The 22,539-nt window shown below is 42.5% G+C and overlaps 1 protein-coding gene across 6 annotated transcripts in view; it reads left to right on the top strand.

The window, feature by feature from the left end:
• The window catches only part of DYNC1I1 (dynein cytoplasmic 1 intermediate chain 1), a 228,944-nt gene that overhangs the window by 127,544 nt on the left and 78,861 nt on the right, over positions 1-22,539 (top strand). For all 6 annotated transcript variants that reach the window (XM_082193927.1, XM_082193928.1, XM_082193929.1 and 3 more), the window contains 3 exons: positions 5,975-6,137; positions 7,756-7,855; positions 11,619-11,744. In XM_082193927.1, coding sequence (XP_082050053.1) covers positions 5,975-6,137; positions 7,756-7,855; positions 11,619-11,744 — 389 coding nt within the window. The remainder of the gene's footprint in view (positions 1-5,974; positions 6,138-7,755; positions 7,856-11,618; positions 11,745-22,539) is intronic.

The following is a 22,539-nucleotide window of genomic DNA, read 5'->3' as shown; positions in this document are numbered from 1 at the left end:
AACTATTGGAATTGCCGCATAGGCCAAGCCAAATAATTTTAGAAGCAACCAACTTTCCCCCCCTGCTCACATTAACTCTGAAGTCAGTTGAAGGGAGCTTAACCCCCAGGCAACTGTGAATAGGACAGCAGCCTGAGCATGTGAAATAACTAAGACAAAATACCAATACCAGGAGTCTTCCTTACGAAGGTTTCCATTTTTCTCCGCTCTCGTTTTTATCGCATAATCACATTTGCTTCCCTCATACAATCCCTTCCTTTTCTGACTTTGTAACCCTCATGCGTGCTTCATGGAAGTGATTAAAAACATGTTAGAGGCAAAACAGGAATTTAGACTAACATTTCCTGTTGGTACTGGGTTCTGCAATGCTTATTCAGAATTAAGGGCTTTCCTGCAAATTAGTATATAATGGGTTAAATGCATGTTTATGTTGGCATAAAGTCCTCTGGTTTCTTTTCTTTTTTATGCAAAGCAAGAGACACTATTCCCCCCCAACCCCCCCAACTTTTAAAGAATCCTTAATAGATATTATAGCGGCGCCATTCACACTTCTGTATAGCAGTTGAAGCCTGTGTCAGCACTTCCATTATGAATCTTGTTTTTGAAGGATTTTATAACCCAGCCATAAAAATTTGCTCTGGGCTAAAAACTGGTTATAGCTCAGGGAGCTGAACTTTTCTTTCTTTTTCCTTTTTACTTAAAAGAACCTCAGATCGTTCAAGTCACACCAACATATCATTTTAAGAAGCAATGTGAATAAAAATGCTATGTATATGGGCAACTTTTAAAGAGAGCATAGTTTTTTTCCTAGAAAACAAAATACTAATTAGTAACGCTATGTAACTCGCTAGCCCATCCTGCCAACACCGTTGCTCTAATAAATCCCTAAAACCTCATCAATCTACATTTAATGTTAGCAAAGTGAGCAGGACTATTAATATTCTGGTTGATCTGCTTGAACACTTCCGGTTGATTGTGGATGAGGGTCCTGACACAGCGTTTAGTACCAAAACTTGGCTGTACAAGGTGGGTGGAGTTGATCTGACTCAGCTCTGCTCAGCTGGGTATTTGATGCAGGATCAGTCCAACCTGGAAGTTTGGGGCAGGAGTCACCATTACCCCTAGGAATCCTATCTCCTTTACCTTTTTGCTCCAGTGCAAGACTTGAGGAATTGTACCCAACATTGGACCAGAAAGACAGATGCTGCTTGCTGGTATACCACCCAACCTGCTGCCCAGGGGCATCCTTACACAAGGTGGCAGAGGCAGTCTCAGGCGTGATGTTGGAGGATCCCAGCACAATCATTCTGGGAGGCTTCAACATTCACGCCAAGGCTACCTTGACTGCACCAAGCTGGGACTTCACAAACACCATGGCATGACAGGGAGAGCCTTGCCCTGCTGCTTCATAGTAACCTCTAGACTGGACTATTGTAATGCACTCTGCATGGGGCTGCCCCTGAGGCTGTTCAGGAAGCTGCAGCCAGTGCAGAATGTGGCAGACATGTTTCTTTTAGGGTGACCTACTGCAAACGCGGGTGGCGCTGTGGGTTAAACCACAGAGCCTAGGGCATGCTGATCAGAAGGTTGGCAGTTCGAATTCCCGAGACGGGGTGAGCTCCCATTGGTCAGTCCCAGCTCCTGCCAACCTAGCGGTTCGAAAGCACGTCTGGCAGGAAGGTAAACGGCGTTTCCGTGCGCTGCTCTGGTTCGCCAGAAGCGGCTTAGTCATGCTGGACACATGACCCGCAAACTGTACGCCGGCTCCCTTGGCCAGTAAAGCGAGATGAGCGCCACAACCCCAGAGTCGTCCGTGACTGGACCTAATGATCAGGGGTCCCTTTATCTTTACCTTTACTGCAAACATACATCACCAATCTGGAAATAACTGCACTGGCTATCTGCTACTGAGCCTGGTTCAAGGTACTTGCACTGACTGACAAAGCCATATACAACTTGGGCCTGGATGCCTCAAGGAATGCCTTCTCTCATATAGATCTGCCCATTTGTTGAGATCTACCAGCAGAGTTGGTTTGGCTGTGGCATCTTTGGCAACGTGGCAGGCGGGAGCCTTCTCAGTGGTGCCATCCACTTTCTCTTTTTCATCCAGTCTCTCTTTTTCTCTGTGACATGGCAGCACCATGAGACAGCAGTCCAAGACCTGGTTATTCACCCAGGCTTTCCGTGGGGTCTAATGCCAGCATTTGTGTTTTTTTAAGTTGGCTAATTGTGATTTATCCTGCCTTTAAAAAAGAATAATTGCACTGTGAATTTTGAAACTGTTTTAGTTGTACAGTGGTGCCCCGCAAGACGAATGCCTCGCAAGACGAAAAACTCACTAGACGAAAGAGTTTTCCGTTTTTTGAGTCGTTCCGACAAATTTCCCTATGGGCTTGCTTCGCAAGACGAAACGTCTTGCGAGTTCTTGCGAGTTTGTTTCCTTCTTCTTAAAGCCGCTAAGCCGTTAATAGCTGCTAAGCCGTTAATAGCCGTGCTTCGCAAGATGAAAAAACCGCAAGACGAAGAGACTCGCGGAACGGATTAATTTCGTCTTGCGAGGCACCACTGTAGCCCACTTTCAAATTGCTGTTGGTTAGAACTCTTCTAAATTAATAAAGTCTCAACGAGTGTACAAAAAACTACACTCAGTTATTTAAATCCAAGACAGTGCATCTTTATCCCTCTTTTTGTTTTATGTAGTTATGTGTGTTAGATACATTTATAACACCTAGACTAACTACAATATGAGATTTTCAAATATCATGTAAATTCTGGGTTGGCATAGTGCTATCTTGGGAATTTTTTTTGGTTTTTTTAGGGCAATGTAATAAATGAGTCTTCTGGCTTTCTTTCTCATTTACTTTTTGCTACACTGTCTAAAACAATTATGTTTTTGTGTTTATGTATAGCAGATAGTTCCCTGTGGTTTCTGGCTACATATTGCATGCAGTCATTGCTCCAGTGAAATAAAAGGCTGTTTTGCCAAAGTCTTAAATAGGACCTGGATTTTAACCCGTCATATTTTATGCTTCTGTTACAGCCTCTGGACATACGTATTTTAAAAATGGGTGAAGAATTGCAAATTTTCTTCTACCTCTCACCCCAAAGCTAGGCTAGGGCTGCAATCTTGTTCTCATATACTCAGGAGTAAGCACCATTAAACACAATAGAACATAAGAAGCCAAAATAACCACAAGATAACATCTACTGAAGGTAGGGATAGAGGAGGTATTTTATCCAGTCTGCATTTAAAACTGAATCTATCAAATTTGCACTTCCTGAAATAATATGCAAACTGAAACTTAGCCATCCTTCAAAATTCACACTTGTCTGAATTTTGTGATGCAGTTCTCCAACCAAGCATTGTTTGCATAAATGCATATATTAGGGAAAAGGGTGCATAAAAATGAAGATATTAGTGGAAGTAACATATAAAACCACACCATATCAGGGAAAGTTCCTTTTGTACATTAGTCAAAATTATATATAAAAACGTACTTGTTAGGAGAAATTCACACAAAAATGCTGGTGAATTTTCATGAGGATTTCTTTTTTAAAAGGAACTGAATTTAAGTTTGGAAAAATGAGGAACAAAGAGAACCAGAACTGGCAGGTCATTCCATCCCTATCAGTAGGGTCCCCTGAATGAGCATCAGGAACCTATGTGGCTCTCCCTTCATTCTGACCATTGGTCATACAACACAGTAGAAGGAGGAGAAAAGGAGAACCAAAATGGCTGTGATCTACTCTCTTGGTCCCTGTGTATTCACACTAAGCCATGGTTTGACATTGTGCAGGGGTGGGGAAACTTTTTCAAGTGGGGGAACCTTTTTCAGCTTGAGGGCCACATTCTCTGTGAGTCCTATATGGTGGGTAGGGCCAAAAGCACAAAAACTGAGTGGAGCAATGGATGTATGAGCAATTCGCTTTGTATAGTAGGATATATTCCACGCAGGCAAGCAAGAAGGAGGGCCAGTCAAGGCCTATAGAGAGGTGATGTGGCCTAGGACGAGTCCTGAGGGCTGGACAGAGAGACCTTGAGGGCTACGTTTGGTCTCCAGGGCTGAGGTTCGCCATTCCTGACTTAAATTTGTCTACCACCCTTCATCCTCAGATCTCAGGGCGATTCACAACATAAAATTACAATATAAAAACCACAAAATACATAGTAAAAATAAGAGCAACAACAAACCAAAATGAAGTCTTAGGCAGTTTTTTTGTAAGATGAAGATGCCACCTCAGTTCTACAGAACCTTTGTCATCTAATAAAATCTCCTCTACTTCCTCTTACAAGCTGAAGACTGGAACTTTTCCACCATGCCTAGGAACAGCGTTTTATCCACCCTCACTCTCCATTTTAGCATCCATTCTGAGTTCTGAGGAAGGTAGAGAAATCTGAGGAAGATTTCTCACTACTTTGTGATTTTTAGTTGGCTCTAATAAAGCCATTTAAACCTATTACCCTACTGTTAACTTTTGCACACACCCCTCCCCTCCCATGGACCAGTATGGTTACCTGCTATTTTCTTGTGTGCTTAAATTGAAAGGTCTTTTAACACTGCCAGAAAATTGGGCCTAGAAGGCTCCCAGTGGGAATAAGGTTCCATCATTACGGGGTTTCCCCAAGAACTCCACTCTCTACCTTTTCGGAATAGATGCATCTCACAGATGTTCATAGAAAACGATAATCTGGGTAAATCTTGGAAAGCGCTGCCTTCTTGCTGTATGCTGCTTTTCATTTCATTTTATTGGCTTGTAAACTTCTACACAGAAGGCATTTTATTTTATTGCAGCAGAGGGAAACATAAGGGACCAGAAAACAGCCCATCATGTTCAATCATCTCAGGAAGTGGTGAGCATAAGAGAAGAAAGTTGTGTGCTCTCGTGAAGTAGGGATGGATCTTTTCCTCTCCAATGACATCTGCTAGAAATAGCATCCCCAGATAGGGATCTTTCCAGCTCCACTTGGAGAGGCCAAGGACTGAAACCTGCAACCTTCTGCATGAAAGGCACTTGCTCTACCACTGAGCTACATTCCCGCATGTGTTTTTGGCCCTTAAGATCCTGGCCTAAGGGCCCCTCCAGATGCCCTTTTGATTGAGCGTTCATGATGATTTGAGCTCATGGTGTTGCTGGAGATGCTATACGCAATCAAGTTTTCAATACCATTTGTACTTGCAGAGGTTTTGGAGCAATCACACTGCTTCATTTGCAATAGGTTCATGCCCTGTAGTTTCCTGCTTAAATTCTGTAGCTTTCCAAACCACAAATGTTCTGCACTTTTGTTGCACTATAGCACAAGTATGTCCGCCCCCCCCCAAGGCAATAATACAATTAACAATGTGAAAGCGTCACAGAACAACTGATAAAGCAGTATGATGTGTGGATGATCCAGTATAAAGCCATCACTAATGCGCTATTATCGTGGCAGTGACTTGTTACAGAAAGAGTACACATGCAAAAAACCAAATGAACCCTACTCTAGAAGGGTCCTATGTCTTCATGTTAAGAAACCTAAATACAGTGAAGTAAAGCATGCCTTTTAATAGGCTGAGAACGTTTTTTAAAAGCTTTGGTTGAAACTGGTCTCTGTGTTAAAAGAGCACTTCTTTGTGAAATGCTGTTTAATGCTTTTCCAAGTTCAGTTTTGCAACATACATCCGTCAAAAACGTTTCCTGAAATCTGAACGTAGGGTTTATTTTATTTTGGATCCTAAGTATTTTCTTTTCCGGAATAATAAATATGCACGATATAGGCTACCTTCTGTATAGAGGCTGCATTCTAAGATTACGCAGCTGCCCATTTAGAGAGGATTCAGAAGCGATTCTTTAGAAGGAAGCAAACCGCTCGACCCTACCAACGTTGCTATGGCTTTCATAGGAATATTTCCTTTCTTTCCTGAAGACTTTGTTTAATTCAGTTGGAGATATTTAAATCCTTGTGGGCTTAACGCTGCCAATATGCTTTTGTAAGCTCCTCCCAGGGAACTGACAGAGGAAGAAAAGCAGCAGATTCTCCACTCAGAAGAGTTCCTTATATTTTTTGACCGGACGATACGTGTGATTGAGAGGGCGCTAGCTGAAGATTCTGACATTTTCTTTGACTATGGTGGCAGAGATGTGGAAGAGAAAGATGGGTCAGTCTTTATTTTATTATTTTCAACATGATAAAAAGCGAACAAACAAATAGATACTATTTGTGTTAGAGTGGGAGGGAAGAGCCTTTTTCAGTCCTAGGCGCACACATTCCCTCATGGGCAGCCTTCCTGGGGGGGAACGATATGCTAGTAGTGGGTGTGGCCAATGTCAAAAGTATGCTATTGTCCTGCCATGCAAAAGCCAGAGGTTCCTTCACATGGACATCCACATCTTTCCATCCATCTAGGCAGGCAAGAGGCATTCTCATAATTCAAGAATAGGCAAAAGCAGTCAGGGAGGGTTCAGAGTAGGGCCTTTGAAGGGCATGGCCTGGGGTGAGTCTTGAAGGTCAGAAGGAGAGCCATCAAGGGCTGCATTCGGACTCCAGGCCTGACATTGCCCATTTCCGTGGCAGAGTGTCAAACTCTGGTAATTTATACATTTTAAAGACCGATAATTAGATTAAGTGGTGAAATCCATTCTTCTTTATTGAACCCTTGTTTTTATTATCCATGTATTTATGACATTTCTATAAACCACCTTTCTGCCAAGGCTCCCAAGATGTTTTATGGTTGAAAATGTTGTGGCGGTGCAGTATTGTATGCACAACAGATAGCTGCTATAGTGTGTGAGAGCAATATGATTCATCTGTTCACCCTTAAGGTTCCTCTTCCAGGGATAGTTGGCTTAATGTGAAGCTCCTAGTTACAGACCAAAAAAATCAATCCTTTAAGGGGCTTGGCTTCACATTGGAGGTGGTTTCTACAGCCCTGGGTTTAGCTCCAAAATATGCAGTGGAATACCAACATTGAGGGTCTCCAAAGGGGCAGCGGGAAATATTTTTACTGCCCTCTGCTACCTGCTGGAGGTCACCCCTGACTCTTTAGTATGTTTTGAAGCTTCATTCATGAAGCCTACAGTATGGAATGTCTTGTTAGGTTGACTCTTACTCGCAATTAAAGTCAGGTGCAACAAACTAAAAAAAAAGAGACAACTATGCAGGTGCTTTGAAGTGTCCAGTGTCGCTTCAGGCCTTCTGCCCCATGGGTCAATTATATGCCTTGAATAATGTATGTGGATTTGCACTGGGGACAACATGAGGTATTGGTCAGGTGCAGCATTGACACAGTAGGCATACACTGACACAGGGATGGATTTACTATGTTAAAGAGGAAATATTCTTTGCCGCTCCATTTTTCTACTTCAGACAAAATAGTTTTCAGGGTGGGGTGCAGAGAAGACACACTAACTAGCTAAGGAAACATAGTAGGGGAAATAAATGATAGGAAATCATTTAAAACAATTGGCATTGTGCAAAGCGAGACCTGGGCATAGTGTCCTGTGGTGGGTCCCTTCTTATGTTTGATCCACCATTTTAATTTCCCACAATGCCCTGGAGGACCTGACATTATGAGTTTTCCAGGGCATTGTGGAAAATCAAAATGGAGGCCTGCAGAACCAGCTGCCAAGTGTTGAGAGCCCAGGGAAAGAGTCAGCTGTGGTGGGCACAAACTGGGTGACTGGAGCCTCTGCCTTAGCATGCCAGCTGCTGACGCCAAGGCTGGAATTGTAAACCAACCACAAGTTTAAGTGTAACTCTTTTTCAAACCCATACAGAGATGTCCAAGCTGGAGCTAACCTTTCCTTTAACCGTCAGTTCTACGATGAGCACTGGTCTAAGCACCGGGTTGTCACTTGTATGGACTGGTCCCTTCAGGTAAGATTTATGTTTACAAAAGCACACCAACTTTGGGTACATATAATTTGGCAGAGTCTGAAAACGAAACGAAACAGGGCTACTAGTTCCAAGCTCTTAGACTTGTTTCTTGAACCACTTTCCTCAGTACCACAAATGCTGCATGGCAAGCTGCTGTCTGAGGGAGATTTGTGACATGCCATAATATTCAATGGCCCAAGATTGGCGGCAAAATAAAACATGTCACTGCACTTGCCACAAGCCAAAGTCGCTCTGCAATTTGTATATATACCATGTGACTTTGATAAAGGAACCATGCCTCAGTAGTAGAATACATCCCCTGCATGTTCCAGATTCAACTCCTGGTATTATATCTCCATTTTTAAAAGACTAATAAACTGGGTAGTATGCTATGTGAAAGACCTCTGCTAGGGAGCTGCCATCAGTTGAAGGCTTCATCTGCTCTATACAATTAAAGCAGTTCAAACAGTCATGGCTTCTCCCAAAGAATCCTGTGCTTTGTTAAGGGTGCTGAGCATTGCTAGGAGATCCTTGTTCCCTGCGTGAGCTACAGTTGTCAGAATGACCAATTGTTAAATCACTCTGGGAACTGTAGCACTGTGAAGGGAATACGGGTCTCCTAACAACTCTCTCAGCATCCTTAAGAAGCTGCACTTCCCAGGATTCTCTGGGGGAAGCCATGACTGTGTAAATTGGTATTCAAGCACATGCCAGGGAAATAAGGCTTGTGGAATCACAGTGAATTAAGGTGCTCTGTCACCCTAGTTCAACAAATCCACTTTTAAAAGGAAATGGACTTTCTCTAGTTAGAAAAGTCATGGGGGAATGCATTGAAAAGTGTGGGATGAACAAACGAGTAACGGGAAGGTAAATAAACAGCCCACAATCAAACCAGGGTGAATGCAGGATAAATATTCATTGTCATATAACCTCCCTGCAAAGAAATTGGAACAAATGCTTAATAGAGACCAGATATAATCTAACCTCCATGTAAGCTTTGTGCAAGCATATCAGGATGAATGCTCAATAAATACGTTGTCTGAACCTCAAACTTGTAGCTTGCTTGAGGAAGATAATGCAGACCTTGGGGTAATATGCTTAGGAGATATGACCACAGCTACATTTAAAGGGAATTTTTTTAGCATCTATGCGTCTTAATCGAATCCATTTTGCAACAGGTATGCGTTGGCACGTGGGTGGTCAGTAAGCATATGTGGATTTGTTCAGAACTGGGAAACCAGCCTGAGGAAACACTTATCTTAGGCTGTTCAAGGAGCTGGAAATTACATGGAATTCTTATCTGATAGGTTTTTAACAAGCAGCATTTACTGTATTCCCGGGACAGCGAGATAAAGTCAACTGGAAGGCAACTGCCAAAAAATGTAATTGTTCGTGCCCCCAGGCGCACAAGCATGTTTCTGTCTCCTGTTGCTTTGTTCTGGGGTGGCCCCAGCTCACCTTCTCTCCTCCGAAGCTTTATTCCTCTTGGATGTACACCTTAACTGCTCTCAGTGTCACTGTGCATTACGTCAAAGGGAGCGCTTTGACCTCTGACCTCTGGAGTGCAAAAGACAGCTAAGTAGGACAGAGGCATCAGAGCACACTGTGATAACATTACACTGTAAAGTGCACAGTTTATCAAAGGCATGCTGGAATTCACACAAATCAAGCCGAATGGAATTCTGCCAGAAAGGTGTGTGTGTGTGTGTGTGTGTGTGTGTGTGTGAGAGAGAGAGAGAGAGAGAGAGAGAGAGAGAGAGACAGACAGACAGAGCATCACCATGATGGCGATGAACGGTGGATAGTATTATGCTCCTACTGTAATTTTTGGAAAGTTGTAAAATTTAATTTTGCCTTAGGTTGTCTCCTCACTTTCCATTTGGACACCGCTTAAGATAGCACAACCAAATTTTGTGTGATGGTTCATGAAACCAAGAGCAGGTTTATGTTAATGTTTGGATAAAATTGGGTGCCATTTTGAAACAAGATGGTGGACTGAACCTTTCAAAACTGCCCATTTCAGTCACAGATTTCAAAACCACACTTTTTACTTTAAAGAATTCCCAAGCAACCCTGGGCTGCTAGCATCAGATCAATTGCCCTCAATATTGCATCGCTGCATTGTTACTGCCTGCAACCAGGTTAGCCCTTTGAAGCCCACCTACATAGGAGAGGGCCCATCACATAACATTTTGCCAAAGGCGCCCTTATCTTTGGAGCCAGTCTGGCTTGTTTACATGGGGAAAATATAGGTACTGACCTTGTTGAAGGATGTCGTGCAACCCTATCTGTATGCTACAATAGTTCCTGCTCAAATGTTATTTAATGCTTGAGTGATAAGCACAAATTAATCAACTAAAGCTTTTCCTGTCATGAAGGCTAGCTTTATGTTTGTTGTGCAGCTGTCAAAGGCAGAAGAGCTCTGCCATAAAAAAGTTGGCAATCCTGATATGAATTTAGGCATTACAATTCCATTAGCTTCTGTTAACATTAAAAACAGATGTCCAATACTGCTGAAATGTGAGGAGCAAACTTTTTTTTTAAAAAAAACCACACACACAAAAACCACCTAGCCTTTATCCTGGCCTGCTGTCTGCAACCCACCTCCACCCCACGTAAGTCCCCCTGCCAGCTAGTCTCCCCATGGGAGTCAAGATGCACCTTTGAGGAGACATGTAGAAACAGTCATTTCAATTATTAGTTAGTATTTTTATGTTTGTTTTATCAATCGTTTTATGCTGTCTTTATAACTGATACTTTATATGAGTTGGTGATAGATAAATGTTTTTATAAGTCAATAAAGATGGATGAATGGCGTTCTCCCCCACAATCCTGCCTATGGAATCCTACCTTTTATGTGCCTCCAGTGGCTTTTAAATGGTACTATATCTTCAGCTACCTGTTTTTTTAAAAAAACCATCCATTGTTTTTATTATGGTTTTTAAACTTGCGCTTGTATTGTTTTATTTCCCAGTGTATATCTGATGTTTCTGCTGCTGTTCATCTTATGATTTCAGTATATTTTTGCCCATGCTTTTTATTGTAAGCCATTTTGTTGTTGTTGTTGTGTGTCTGAAAAGGCGAGTTTCAAACATTTTAAATAAATAAAAAATGATAAAACACATTTATTTTATACTCTTATCTTGAGAGTGGAATTACTTCTCTCTCTCTGTCACACACACACACACACACACTTACTTATCTAAGCATAAGCCCCCTTGAGTACAGTGGCTGTTACTCCTAGGTAAGCCTCAAAGGATCAAAATAGACTCTTGGGTCTGTAGAAAATGCAACCTGAAAAAAAGAGACATTGCACATACTTTTGTAAACCAAGAAATCTTTCTTTCTTTGTTTGTTTTAAAAAATAGATTCCAGAGCAGTGTACAACAATGCAGATAATAAATTAAAACTTAGTATAATACAATATCTTGTAAGATAGACCAATATTAGTTATCATGATATCACAAATGAGAGAAGATTGTGGGTTTTTCCTGCAGTGGGTTTTTTTCAGCTGCATTTCCCCTGAAGATAAAATGCTCAGAATGCATTTCAGAAATACTAAACTCTCTCTCTCTCTCTCTCTCTCTCTCTCTCTCTCTCTCTCTCTTTCTCTCTCTCTTACTCATTTTGAGTGACCCACTGGCATTTGTTGTCCTCTTGCTAGCTTCTATTTTGTTTCGAACTCCTCTGTTTTTTCTCAGCTCCTAAAACTTGGTTCCCCCTTGCATGCTGAAATTCAATAGCATATTCTTTATCTGCACAGTACCCGGAGCTTATGGTTGCTTCCTACAACAACAACGAAGATGCTCCTCATGAACCTGATGGCGTGGCCTTGGTCTGGAACATGAAATTTAAGAAAACAACCCCCGAGTATGTTTTTCATTGTCAGGTAAGATAATAAAGATAATCTCAAAGACTAACAAATTTATTATGGCATAAGTCAACCTTTGCCGACCTGCTGCACTCCAGATGTTTTGGACTGCAACTTCCATTAGCCCCTTAGTGGTCTGCAACCCATTAGTGGTGGTAGAACATCTGCTTTGCATGCAGACAGTCCCAGCTTCAATCTCCAACATCTTCAGGTATGGTTAAGAATGCCCTCTGCCTAGACCTCTAGAGTGTCACTGCCAGTCAATGTAGACAACATTTACCATATTTTTCGCTCCATAGGGCGCACCGGACTATAGGGCGCACCTAGTTTTTAGGGGGGGAAATAAAGAAAAAAGCCCAAGCTTCCCCCGACCCCAGCCCCCAGAACAGGTTCGGGAGCGGCAGCAAGGTTGCGCGCAGCCTTGCCACCGCTCCCGGAGCTTGCGGGGCTGGGGGCACGCTCCGAAGGCTTGCGGATAGCTGCCTGAAGCCCGGGGAGCGCAGTGGGAGTTGGCGCTGCGCTCCCCGGGCTTCAGGCTTCAGGCTGCTATCCGCAAGCCTTCGGAGCATGGGGGGAACTCCTGCTGCGCTCCGAAGTGCACACCGACCCCTCTCGCTCTCCAGGCTTCAGCAAAAGCAACGCAAAGCCTCCAGAGCTCTCTCCCTCTGCGCTTCGGAGGTTTCCCATTGCTATCACTGAAGCCAAGGAGCCTGCATTCGCTCCATAGGATGCACACACATTTCCCCTTCATTTTTAGAGAGGAAAAAGTGCGTCCTATAGAGCGAAAAATACGGTAACTCAATGGACTGATAGTCTGAGTATACAGCAACTTCCTATGTTTGGAGGAAGGGTCCATAGCTCTGTGGCAGAGCAGAATCCTTGCATCTCCAGGTAGATGGACAAATGTTCTGACTCATCATAAGACAGCTTCCTGTGTTCTCAGCAAGTGTGAGAGGGCATCAGGTTGGAGGAGGCTGACATAAGCTTTCATGGATTAGCATCCACTTCATCAGATGCATGAAGTTTTATCTTGAGTTAATAATGTTAATTATGTCATGATCATTGCCTGTACTTTTCTGCATTTAATTTCCCTCCGACCTCTGTGTTTGCAGTTCCCAGCCATGTGTATATCTCTGTGTGATATACTCATGGCCCCGGAGTAAAGACTGTCAACGTTGAGGTCAGAAGGAAATGGAAATGCAGAAAAAATACAGACAGTGATAACTGCTTTATCATCAGTTGTTGCTCGCAAAAGAGTGTTGGTGGATAACACAGGTTTTGCTGCAACAGACTTAACACAGCTACCCTTCTGGAAAAAGGTAAAGCGGTTTGTTTTGTACTGTGCTGAAGACTCCTGTGTGACTCAACTGCCCACCATTCGGAAGAGGTTCAGGTTAAAAATATAGCCTTTTGGAAAGAGCACAAGGAAGCACGCTAATGTTTTTAGAATGCATGCAATCTTTTAAAACAACAACATAGCCCAGTTGGAGACTGTGTGTCATTTTCTGTCTATTTTAAACAATCCTCAAGAGAGTTCGTTTATAAAAACCTCACACTTATGAAGTAAGTGTGGTGTACCACTTCCTCCTCCAGCTGGCAACATGTGCTTTCCCACCCACGTAAATTTCCTTCTGCCCTCTATATTCCAGAGCAGCCGGCGCTCCATTTTAACTTCGTTTGCAGTGATATTGCAGCCGTTCACTGGCACAGAGAGCGCTTGTGGATAGCAGCTTTGCCGACAGCATGGTAGAAACGAGGTCAAGGTGACAATTCCCACCGATTCCTGCTTGATTAGCAGTTGCGGTGCAGATGTCACATCGCTGTCACTCAGTACTTTGTCATGAACAGCTGAGGCAGGAAATCAAAAGGCGTGTCTCCAACATGAAGGGTGTGTCTCCATGGGTCATTTCCCACACGCCCCTGAGGACAGGTAGCCCAATCCACATCTGAAACCAGGTGGATCCCTCTTTGGGGCTCGCCTTCCAGATTCTGTAATAACCAGTTGAGTGCCTAATAGGATGGGGAACCTATGTTCTTCTAGACAAAAGGAAGCACTTCTTGGTTAAACTATAGAATTCATTCCCACAAGAAGCAGTGGTGGCTACAACTGGGATGGCTTTGGAGGAAGATTAGACATATCCAAGGGGGATAAGACTATCATTGGCTACCACCTTGATGGCTTTGTTCTACATCTACTGGGGCTTCTGTTATGCAAGCATATATCCTTGTGCTAACAGAATGAGAGGACTGGACCATTCAGTGTTTATACGCCACCCGAGGCAGCTCACACAAACAATTAAAAACATAAAATACAACTGAAACAATGCTATTACAATTGCAAAACTAAAAGAAGGTCCCAGGTTTGATCCCCAGCATCTCCAGGTAGATTTGAGAGAGATCCTGCCTGAAACCCTGGAGAACCACTGTTGGTCAGTGTAGACCATACAGAGCTGGATGCGCCAGTGGTCTGACCCTGTATAAGGCAGCTTCCTATTTTCTTAGATATACGGCAGCCTAAAAACAGTATATAGTATAGGCTAGCACAAGTCAGATACTAAAAAGCAAAAACCAGCAATAGTTTTACCAGTTAAAATACCCGATGGGTATTGAAACAATAAGGTTTTCAAGGCTTGTTTAAAAGTTGATAAGGATGTGAGAAGGAGTTCCACAAATATGGGGCCACTGCTGAAAAGGCTATATCTCTCTAGTGCTTACTACTCTGATAGCTTTGGTAGTGCAATAGCTTTGTAAACAAGCATTTTGGCTTCCCTGCGAATGTCCTGGTCCTCAAACACTCTGCACTTCAATCAGGAGCAAGTTGCACTTGCCGAGCTCAGGCGATGCTGGATTTCGGCATTAGTGTCGTCCCTTGTGGAAAGATAACTGTCTGTGTAGGAGAAGTGATCGACACTTTCCAATGTTACACCGTTGAGTTAGATTTGTGGTGCTGCAGAGGGGTTGTTTTATGCTTGTTGGTGCAGTGCTTTGGTTTTTTGGATGTTGGATATTGAGCGATAGGCCAAGCTTTTTGTAAGCTTCTGTGAAGATATTTAGGATGGTTTGGAGGTCATCCTCTGAGTGTGCACACACTACGTTGTCATCAACATACTCTATGATGGAAATTATGGTAACCTTACTCTTTGCTTTCAGCCTACTCAGAAGAGCTTTCCATCTGTTTGATATATGATTTCTACTCCGGTGGGGAGTTTCCCTTTGACAAAGTGTAGGATCATGGCAATGAAAATAATAATTAGAGTTGGGGCGATAACACAACCCTGTTTTAACAGGCTGGTCGCACTGTGAATGGTTCACTTTGAGAGCCATTGTTATCTACTGTATGCTTGTGAAACATGGACCACTTATAAACACCATCTCCAACTCCTTTAAAGATTCCATCAACGGTGTCTCCGAAAATTTTTACACATCACTTGGGAAGATAGGCGAACCAATGCCACTGTACTGGAAGAAGCAAAGATCACCAGTATCAAAGCAATTATTCTTCAACATCAACTTCATTGGACTGGTCATGTTGTGCGGATGCCTGATTATCATCTTCCAAAGCAACTACTCTATTCCAAACTTCAAAATGGGAAGCCTAATGCAACAAAAGAGGTTTAAAGACTCTCTCAAGGAAATCCAAAAAAATGTAGTATAAACACTACAGTTGGAGAACAGCCTTTACCAAAGGTGTCATGGACTTTGAAGACACTCGAACTCAGGACAAAAGGGAGAAACATGCTAAGAGGAAGGTACATTGTCATGGGCTTTGAAGACACTCGAACTCAGGACGCAAGGGAGAAACGTGCTAAGAGGAAGGCACGCTTGGCAAATCCACACCGTGATCAATTCCTGCCCAGAAACCAATGTCCCCACTGTGGAAGGACGTGTGGGTCCACAATTAACCTCCACAGTCACTTACGGACTCATTGTTAAAACCGTGTTTATGGAAGACAATCTTACTCAGCTATGAGTGATTGCCAAAGAAGAAGAAAGAAGAAGACATTTGGCAAACCTTCATCATGATCAACTCCTGCCCGGAAGCCAATATCCCCACTGTGGAAGGACGTGTGGATCCAGAATTGGCCTCCACAGTCACTTACGGACTCACTGTTAAGACTGTGTTCATGGAAGACAATCTTACTTGGTTACAAGTGATCGCCAAAGAAGAAGACTACTCTGATACATCTGAGAAGAAAGGCCTTTGATGCCAACTTTAAGCCCTGGGCAGGTTTATATGTGTGTGGCTAGTCTTTCAGATTTTGACTCAATAAGCTCCTGAGTGAAGAAGTCAATATCAAGATCAGCTCTTGAAGAGGAGAGGAATTATTTCCAAAAGAAATTGGGCACCAATAAAACTTGGCACTTTTTGAGAAAAAACAGTTGTTGTCTCTTGTTTTTGCCATCCTTCAAATAACCTCTAATGCCAAACTATTTGGGGCTTTCAAGGTCAATACCAACATGTATATTTAAAATCAAAGTTTTGTTTAATCTAGTTAAGCGTGCTGAGGCTAAAAATAAGGAAGGATTCAGTGAATGGGGAATCATGTGAGGACTTTCACATCTGCCATGAGAGTCAGCATTTTTGTTATGTTTCTGATTGAGATCCACTAAAATTACATCCAGTTTGAAACCACAAACAACCTGAATCTGGATTTAAGAATGTGCTAAAGGCGTACGACTGCAGGAAATGCCATGACACTATTTCTTTAAAAACCCCCACAGATATTTTAAGTGCTCTTCCCCAGTGCATTGTTAGAGTTGCTAGCTGGAACCATGCTTGAGCTACCGTACTTATGGGGTAGAGTGTGGGGAGAATAGCGGAGCAGAATAGGGCCCAGATAGTATTTCTTTTTCCTGACTGGTTAATCATAGCTCATGTGATCAAAAGAAGTCACCCTTGGCTGGAGAGCTTACTCTTGGCCTTCTAAATAAAAGCTGACTTACCTCAGAGTCTGGAAGGCAAGTAGGCCACGCTCAAGATTATAATGATGTCATTCTTTGATTACTTAGTGGAAACCAACTATGTTATTATTTAGTCTCATTCCATATATAATATATATTAAAATCTGCAAAGGAAATGTTCTCTAACCAGTACCCCAGACTTCCAGTGTTCACAGTTTTATTTATCAACGGTTTCCAGTTTTCAAAAACAATAGCCATTGGTGGGGTCTAGATAAATGCATTTCATCGAGCTTGAAGAAACACAAACAAAAGCATGGTTTTAATTGCTTCTTTCCAAGAATTGAAAGTGCACCGTAGTCCTGGACAAGTTTACTCAGAAGTAAACCACACTGAGGCATTTGGGCTTATTCCCAGATAAGGATGGATGAACCTGTCAATTTCATTTTCTCTCATTTTCCCAAGCTTCAGTTTGACACATTTCTGAATCTCTCTCTGTGTGTAGATACCTCACAAGAAATCACCAGCATTTTAGTGGGCATTTCTCTTAATTTACAAATTTATATGCAGGTTTGCCTAATATATCCAATTTTCCAGTGAGGTTGATAGTGAGTTGTAGTTTGACAACATCTGGAATGAGGTTGGGGAAGGCTGCTTTAGGATGTTAAAGGTCAAAGGCAGCACTTCGAACTGAGCCTTGGAACTATGTGGTAACTACTGCAGAACTTTAAAGACCAGCAGTCCTCATCTCTATCATGTGGCTCAGTTAAAAAGCATGGCTGCGGCATTCTGGACCAGTTACCTCTTGTTTCCAGATCTATGCTGCAAAACTGACTGGGGCCATTTCCAGGCTGTCACTGTTTTGCGGGTATGATTCAGTCATAAACTGGCAAATTTAGGTTGCACAATCAAATTGGATTTGGCATTCTTTGGCATCAAACCCACTTCAAAAAAACAACAACACAAAAAACCACCCAGAAAATGTTTGTGATATGAATGAATGCTTGGTAAACAGTGACACCGTACAATCTCCATACTAATTATGTGCAAAGAATAAATCAGATCGAATGCTTAATCAACACGTCACCTGAAAGAGCCCTGGTTCCCACATTCTTATGTAACAGCTTCCATGGGCCATCCTTTGTGGAAGAAAAAAATGTTACATCAGGACCAAACCAGGATCTTTGATTGCTGTCATGAGGACAGCCACAATTGGCTAGACTACAGTGACAGGTGGAAAGTCTTGCTTTTGGGCAAGGACGAGACTAGATGGGACCCAGCTCTATGAATCTGTGAAATGCAGAAGTGGCCCTGGGCAGCCTGGAACTGCAGACTGACAGCCATGCTTGGTAGATGGCTCCTACATGGCAGTGTGATGTTGGGTTCTGCAGACGTTTCTCTTTTCTTTCTAAAGCATCACCATCTAGTCATACTCACCATGGTAGGCTCCATGTCATTGCTAACCTGTCAATTTCTGTGTGGGATATGGCCTTAGGTTTTCTATTTTAATTTCAATAAAAGCTGCCCAGGCTTGGAAAATACTGTGGCTTGCTTCTAGAAATCAGCCCCTTAACCACACTATAGAATGTTTCTCTCCCCTATGCCTCCTACCCCCAAGTTTTCTGTAGTGGCTTCCATACGCTGTCATTAAATTATGGATCTGACCACCCTTTGTTGCTTATTCTGGTGTGGTCTTTCCCTTTTCAACTGGGTGGATGGAATCAGAAATGCCTATCTTAGAATTAAACACACTGAAGTTAACTGAAAATCTGTATTTAGTGGCCAATGTTGGCTGGAGTTGCTTTCCTCCCCTGATTTTCATTTCTCCTTTGCTGTTTTCTTTTCCTAAGTAAAGATATGTTGATATATACAGTGCTCCAGTGGCCTGTTTTCTGAGGCTGCCAGAATTCCAGATTCTTGAGAGCACGTCTGACGCATCACTACGATGGCAATATGGGCAATATTGTGTTTTTACCAAAAAGTCTCTCTCTGTGTGTGCAGCAGCCACTGATTCTCCCGGACCTTTATTTTAGATGTCCTCTTTTCATTCTTTTCCAATCCAACTTCCTTAATACTCGCCTCCTTCTTCTTTGCCCATCCATCTACCAATGCTTAGTATAAATATCTGCTCATATAGCTGGAATCGATTCTCTGAAGTTCACATGCCAAGTCCTTCACAGTAATGCAGGAATGTCTCCTATGTGCTAAAAGGTCATACTGATGCTCATCAACTGGATAAGGATCCTAGGACCATACCCTAGTAATGAAGGACAATGTTGAAAGTCATATAGCTTTCCCTTTCGTTTCACTGACAGTGATGGAACTTGTAATTAAGTGGCAAACATTCTGTGTCCTTTATATGAACAATGGACACTAACTCTCCCACCTCCTCCTCCTTAATTTCAAGTGCATAATTCATTATATCATTGTATTCTATTGCTGTTATTTGAAAAAGGGATAGTGAACAGTCTTGGGAGGGATGTAAGGGACATCATCACTCCCCCCCCCCCGGTTTTTCCGTTCTTTCAAATTTACTCGAGTACCAGGTGGCATCCTTGCATCCCTTTACTTTTTCTGAGCCTGTTTTTCCATTCCATCAAACTTTAGCAAGCAGGCAGCCTTCTATTTCTGTTTTCTAATAAAGCATTGCATAAGTCTTAAGCTGTATCTTCACCTCCACCCAGCCCATAAATGATGACTAATAGCAAAAACAAAACAAAAAATGGCTGCAGTTGAAATACTGGGAATGGACACACAGAGTTGTGTGAAGGCTGTAGTGGACAATCCTTAAGCCACACACAAAGCTTTTGTCCAGCAGCAATCGGATGTTCATACAACCCCCCCCCCCACTTTGCATTTTAGCTGTTTATCATATGCGTCTCTTAATTCCTCTGAGAATGAAACTTCATATTCACTTATTAGCTGAAGCATTAAGAAAATGCTTTCCTTGGCTGGAAAAGTTTAGGCACTTGCTGGTTTAAACAGTGGGGGCAGGGAAGTGGAAATTCAGCTATGTTGTTTTATGAGTTATAAAACCATGACTTGTAATGCATATTTTCTTATAGCATGTTGAAGGGTGTTAAAAAAAAAGTATTCCATCTGACCTGGCTCAAATAATTATTTCACCTTCCAGACTAAGCATGAAGTATCTTCTATTAACAGTCTCTCTCTCTCTCTCTCTCTCTCTCTCTCTCTCTCTCGTATATGGGTGTTCTTAATCCTTGTTTTCATGGTAACTGGAAGAAAGAATTAGACTTAGAGGTATCGCTTGCATCCATCCTCTTCATATGTCATGCAGATGTAAAATGTGTTTGTGTGTGTGTGTATGTGTGTGTGTGTGAGAGAGAGACACAATAAAATCAGAATATAAAACCACAAAGTACCATATTTTTTGCACCATAACACTCACTTTTTTCCTCCTAGAAAGTAAGGGGAAATGTCTGTGCGTGTTATGGAGGGAATGCCTACGGGTGGCATGCCTACGGATTTTCCTCCTCTAAAAACTATGTGCGTGTTATGGTCGGGTGCGTGTTATAGAGTGAAAAATACAGTACATTATCAAAATGAAAACAAGAACAACCCATTAATACCCCCCAGCACATTTTTAAAGGGCATAGGTTCAATCTCCAGTTATAAAGATTGTATAGCAGGTGATGTGAAAGGGACCTTTGTCTGAGACCACTGGGAGCAACTGCCAGACAGAGTGGACAGTACTAGGTTACATGGACCAATAGGTGTGATTTGGCATCAGGAGCTTCCTGATTTGTTATGGTAGCCTCTTGAGTGGCTTACACTGCAGTTTTGCGGGGCAGGGGAGGTGTGGGATCGTGTGGGTCCACTGTGGCATCCCAAGCCTTGCTGTTCCACACCCACCAGGACAGAAAATGAATATGTGTGTGAGAGAGTTTTATATTTTGCTAAACCAGCTCCAAAAATCCAAGGATTGGGCCCCTTTTGGAAAGCACAGGCCTTTGGACCTAGTTTAACCAAAGCCACTGGCCTCCCATGCTGAAACAACTCGTTTCAGTCCTTTGTGCTAGCTTCCACTGGTGAAGTAGCTTCAGATCAGCAGGGAGAAGCTTCCCCTAACCAGTGGTGGTGCTCTCCACTCACAGAAGTGACTATGTGCCATTCTACCATCACCTCCATCCATCAACACTGAAGGAAGGCTCTATATCTCTTTTCAGTTCCAGTCCCAAGACTGCCAGGTTCTTTTGGTTGTTCCTCCTCCCCCCATTTCACACACCTTGATGATGTTACCTCCAGCCAAGGTAGAGAGTGGGAAAAGACTTGCCCCCTTCCATAAGGATATCCAGCCATTAGCGCCTATGGCAACAAACCACCTGTACTTGATCAGCTTTTTAGTGAGAGGGCGGTCTCCCGGTTTAAATCTACTGTGGACACGCCCCCCAGTGCTGATTGGTCAGTGGGGCCTGCCCTCCTGGGCGGGACCCTGCCCTGCACCATTGGCATGGCCAAGCCCCAGCTAGAAGGGCGCCCACTTCAGGCCCCAGGCTGGATCACCACGGACCCCGAGGCCTGGCCGCAATGCCGCCCACCCAATAAGTTAAGCGGACTTGTCTTTCGAAATTGGTCAGACTACCTAGCCTGTCCATGTATTTTATTTATTTATTTACTCAGAAAGATGTATATACTGCTTAATCAAAAACTGCCTTTCAGTAGTTTACATAATAGTATAAAATAGTCATTAAAATGAAATGATGATAAAAACAGACCTTGAAAACAGCAGACAATAAAATGGTCAAAATACAGATAAAATCAACAATTTTAAAAGCAACAAAAGCAAATATACATAAATAAAATTACATTTCTAAGTAGTCTTGCCTAAACAATAAAGTTTTTGGCAGGCATTGAAAACAGTGTTTTTGGATACCATTTTCCAGCACAGTAAAACACACTTTGATTAAAGGCAAAACTTTGCATTTGTGAAAGCAGGCATGGCGTACTTTCAAATCTTTCCCCTGTTCCTTCAGAAGATCCTGCTCACAAGCTATATTTCATGAAGGGGAATTAGAGGGATGTTGATGACCTGCCAAAACCCCAAGCAGTGACAAAATCATCAGAGCGTCCTGGAAAAGATGCCTTTGCAAAAAAACACACACACCAGGGTTTCACAGATGGCTTATATTATGGATACCCAAAAGCACATGACAGCATTTGTTTGGTTTAAGAAGCTGGAACAGGCTTCATTGATAGAAAGCACTAATATGTCCTCTTGTTTTATATTATCATTTATATAGTACGGTCCTGTCAAACCAGGTGAGATCTGTATTCTATGAATTGTTGATTCAGACACATTTTAGCATGACCCCTTATTAAATCGCTCTCTGTTTGTAAAGCTGTTTAACAGCAAAAGAAATGTTTAGCATTTTAAAGTCCTGTTGATTTCAATGGAAGAGTTGTGGCTATAATTAAGGCTTGCGAGGCTATTGTATACACACTTACCGAGGAATGAACCCCGTTGAATTCAACAAGCCTTACTTCCGAGTAGACATGTATAGGATTGCTGTGTAATTTTTTACAAAGAAGACTGAAGTGCTAAACTTTGGCTAGAAAATATTTTGTGTTTGTGCATAAATCTCTTGTATACAGGTGACAACCATTTTCCACTTGGACCTGGAAGAGAGTAGAACAGGGCGGGCTTAAGCATGCTCTGCCAACACATGCGGGGACAAGGAACTGAACGCCTTGCACAGAATGGTCACCGCCTATATTGTATTGTCTCCAGAATTCAAATCTTCCTCTTTCCAGATGTGTGCTGAGTTTATAGTTAAAACATGAACCTTTCCAGTCTAGCCTAGCTGAACACGAACCCTTTCTTGATTATTGTATTTCTAGAGCAGCCCCATGTTCCCAGTGTGGCTCCGAAATGAGACTGTGTGTACCTGTGCTC

Source organism: Podarcis vaucheri (genome assembly GCF_965113315.1).
Source record: "Podarcis vaucheri genome assembly, chromosome: 12".
Lineage (NCBI taxonomy): Eukaryota > Metazoa > Chordata > Lepidosauria > Squamata > Lacertidae > Podarcis > Podarcis vaucheri.
This window is presented reverse-complemented; position numbering and strand designations above follow the sequence as displayed.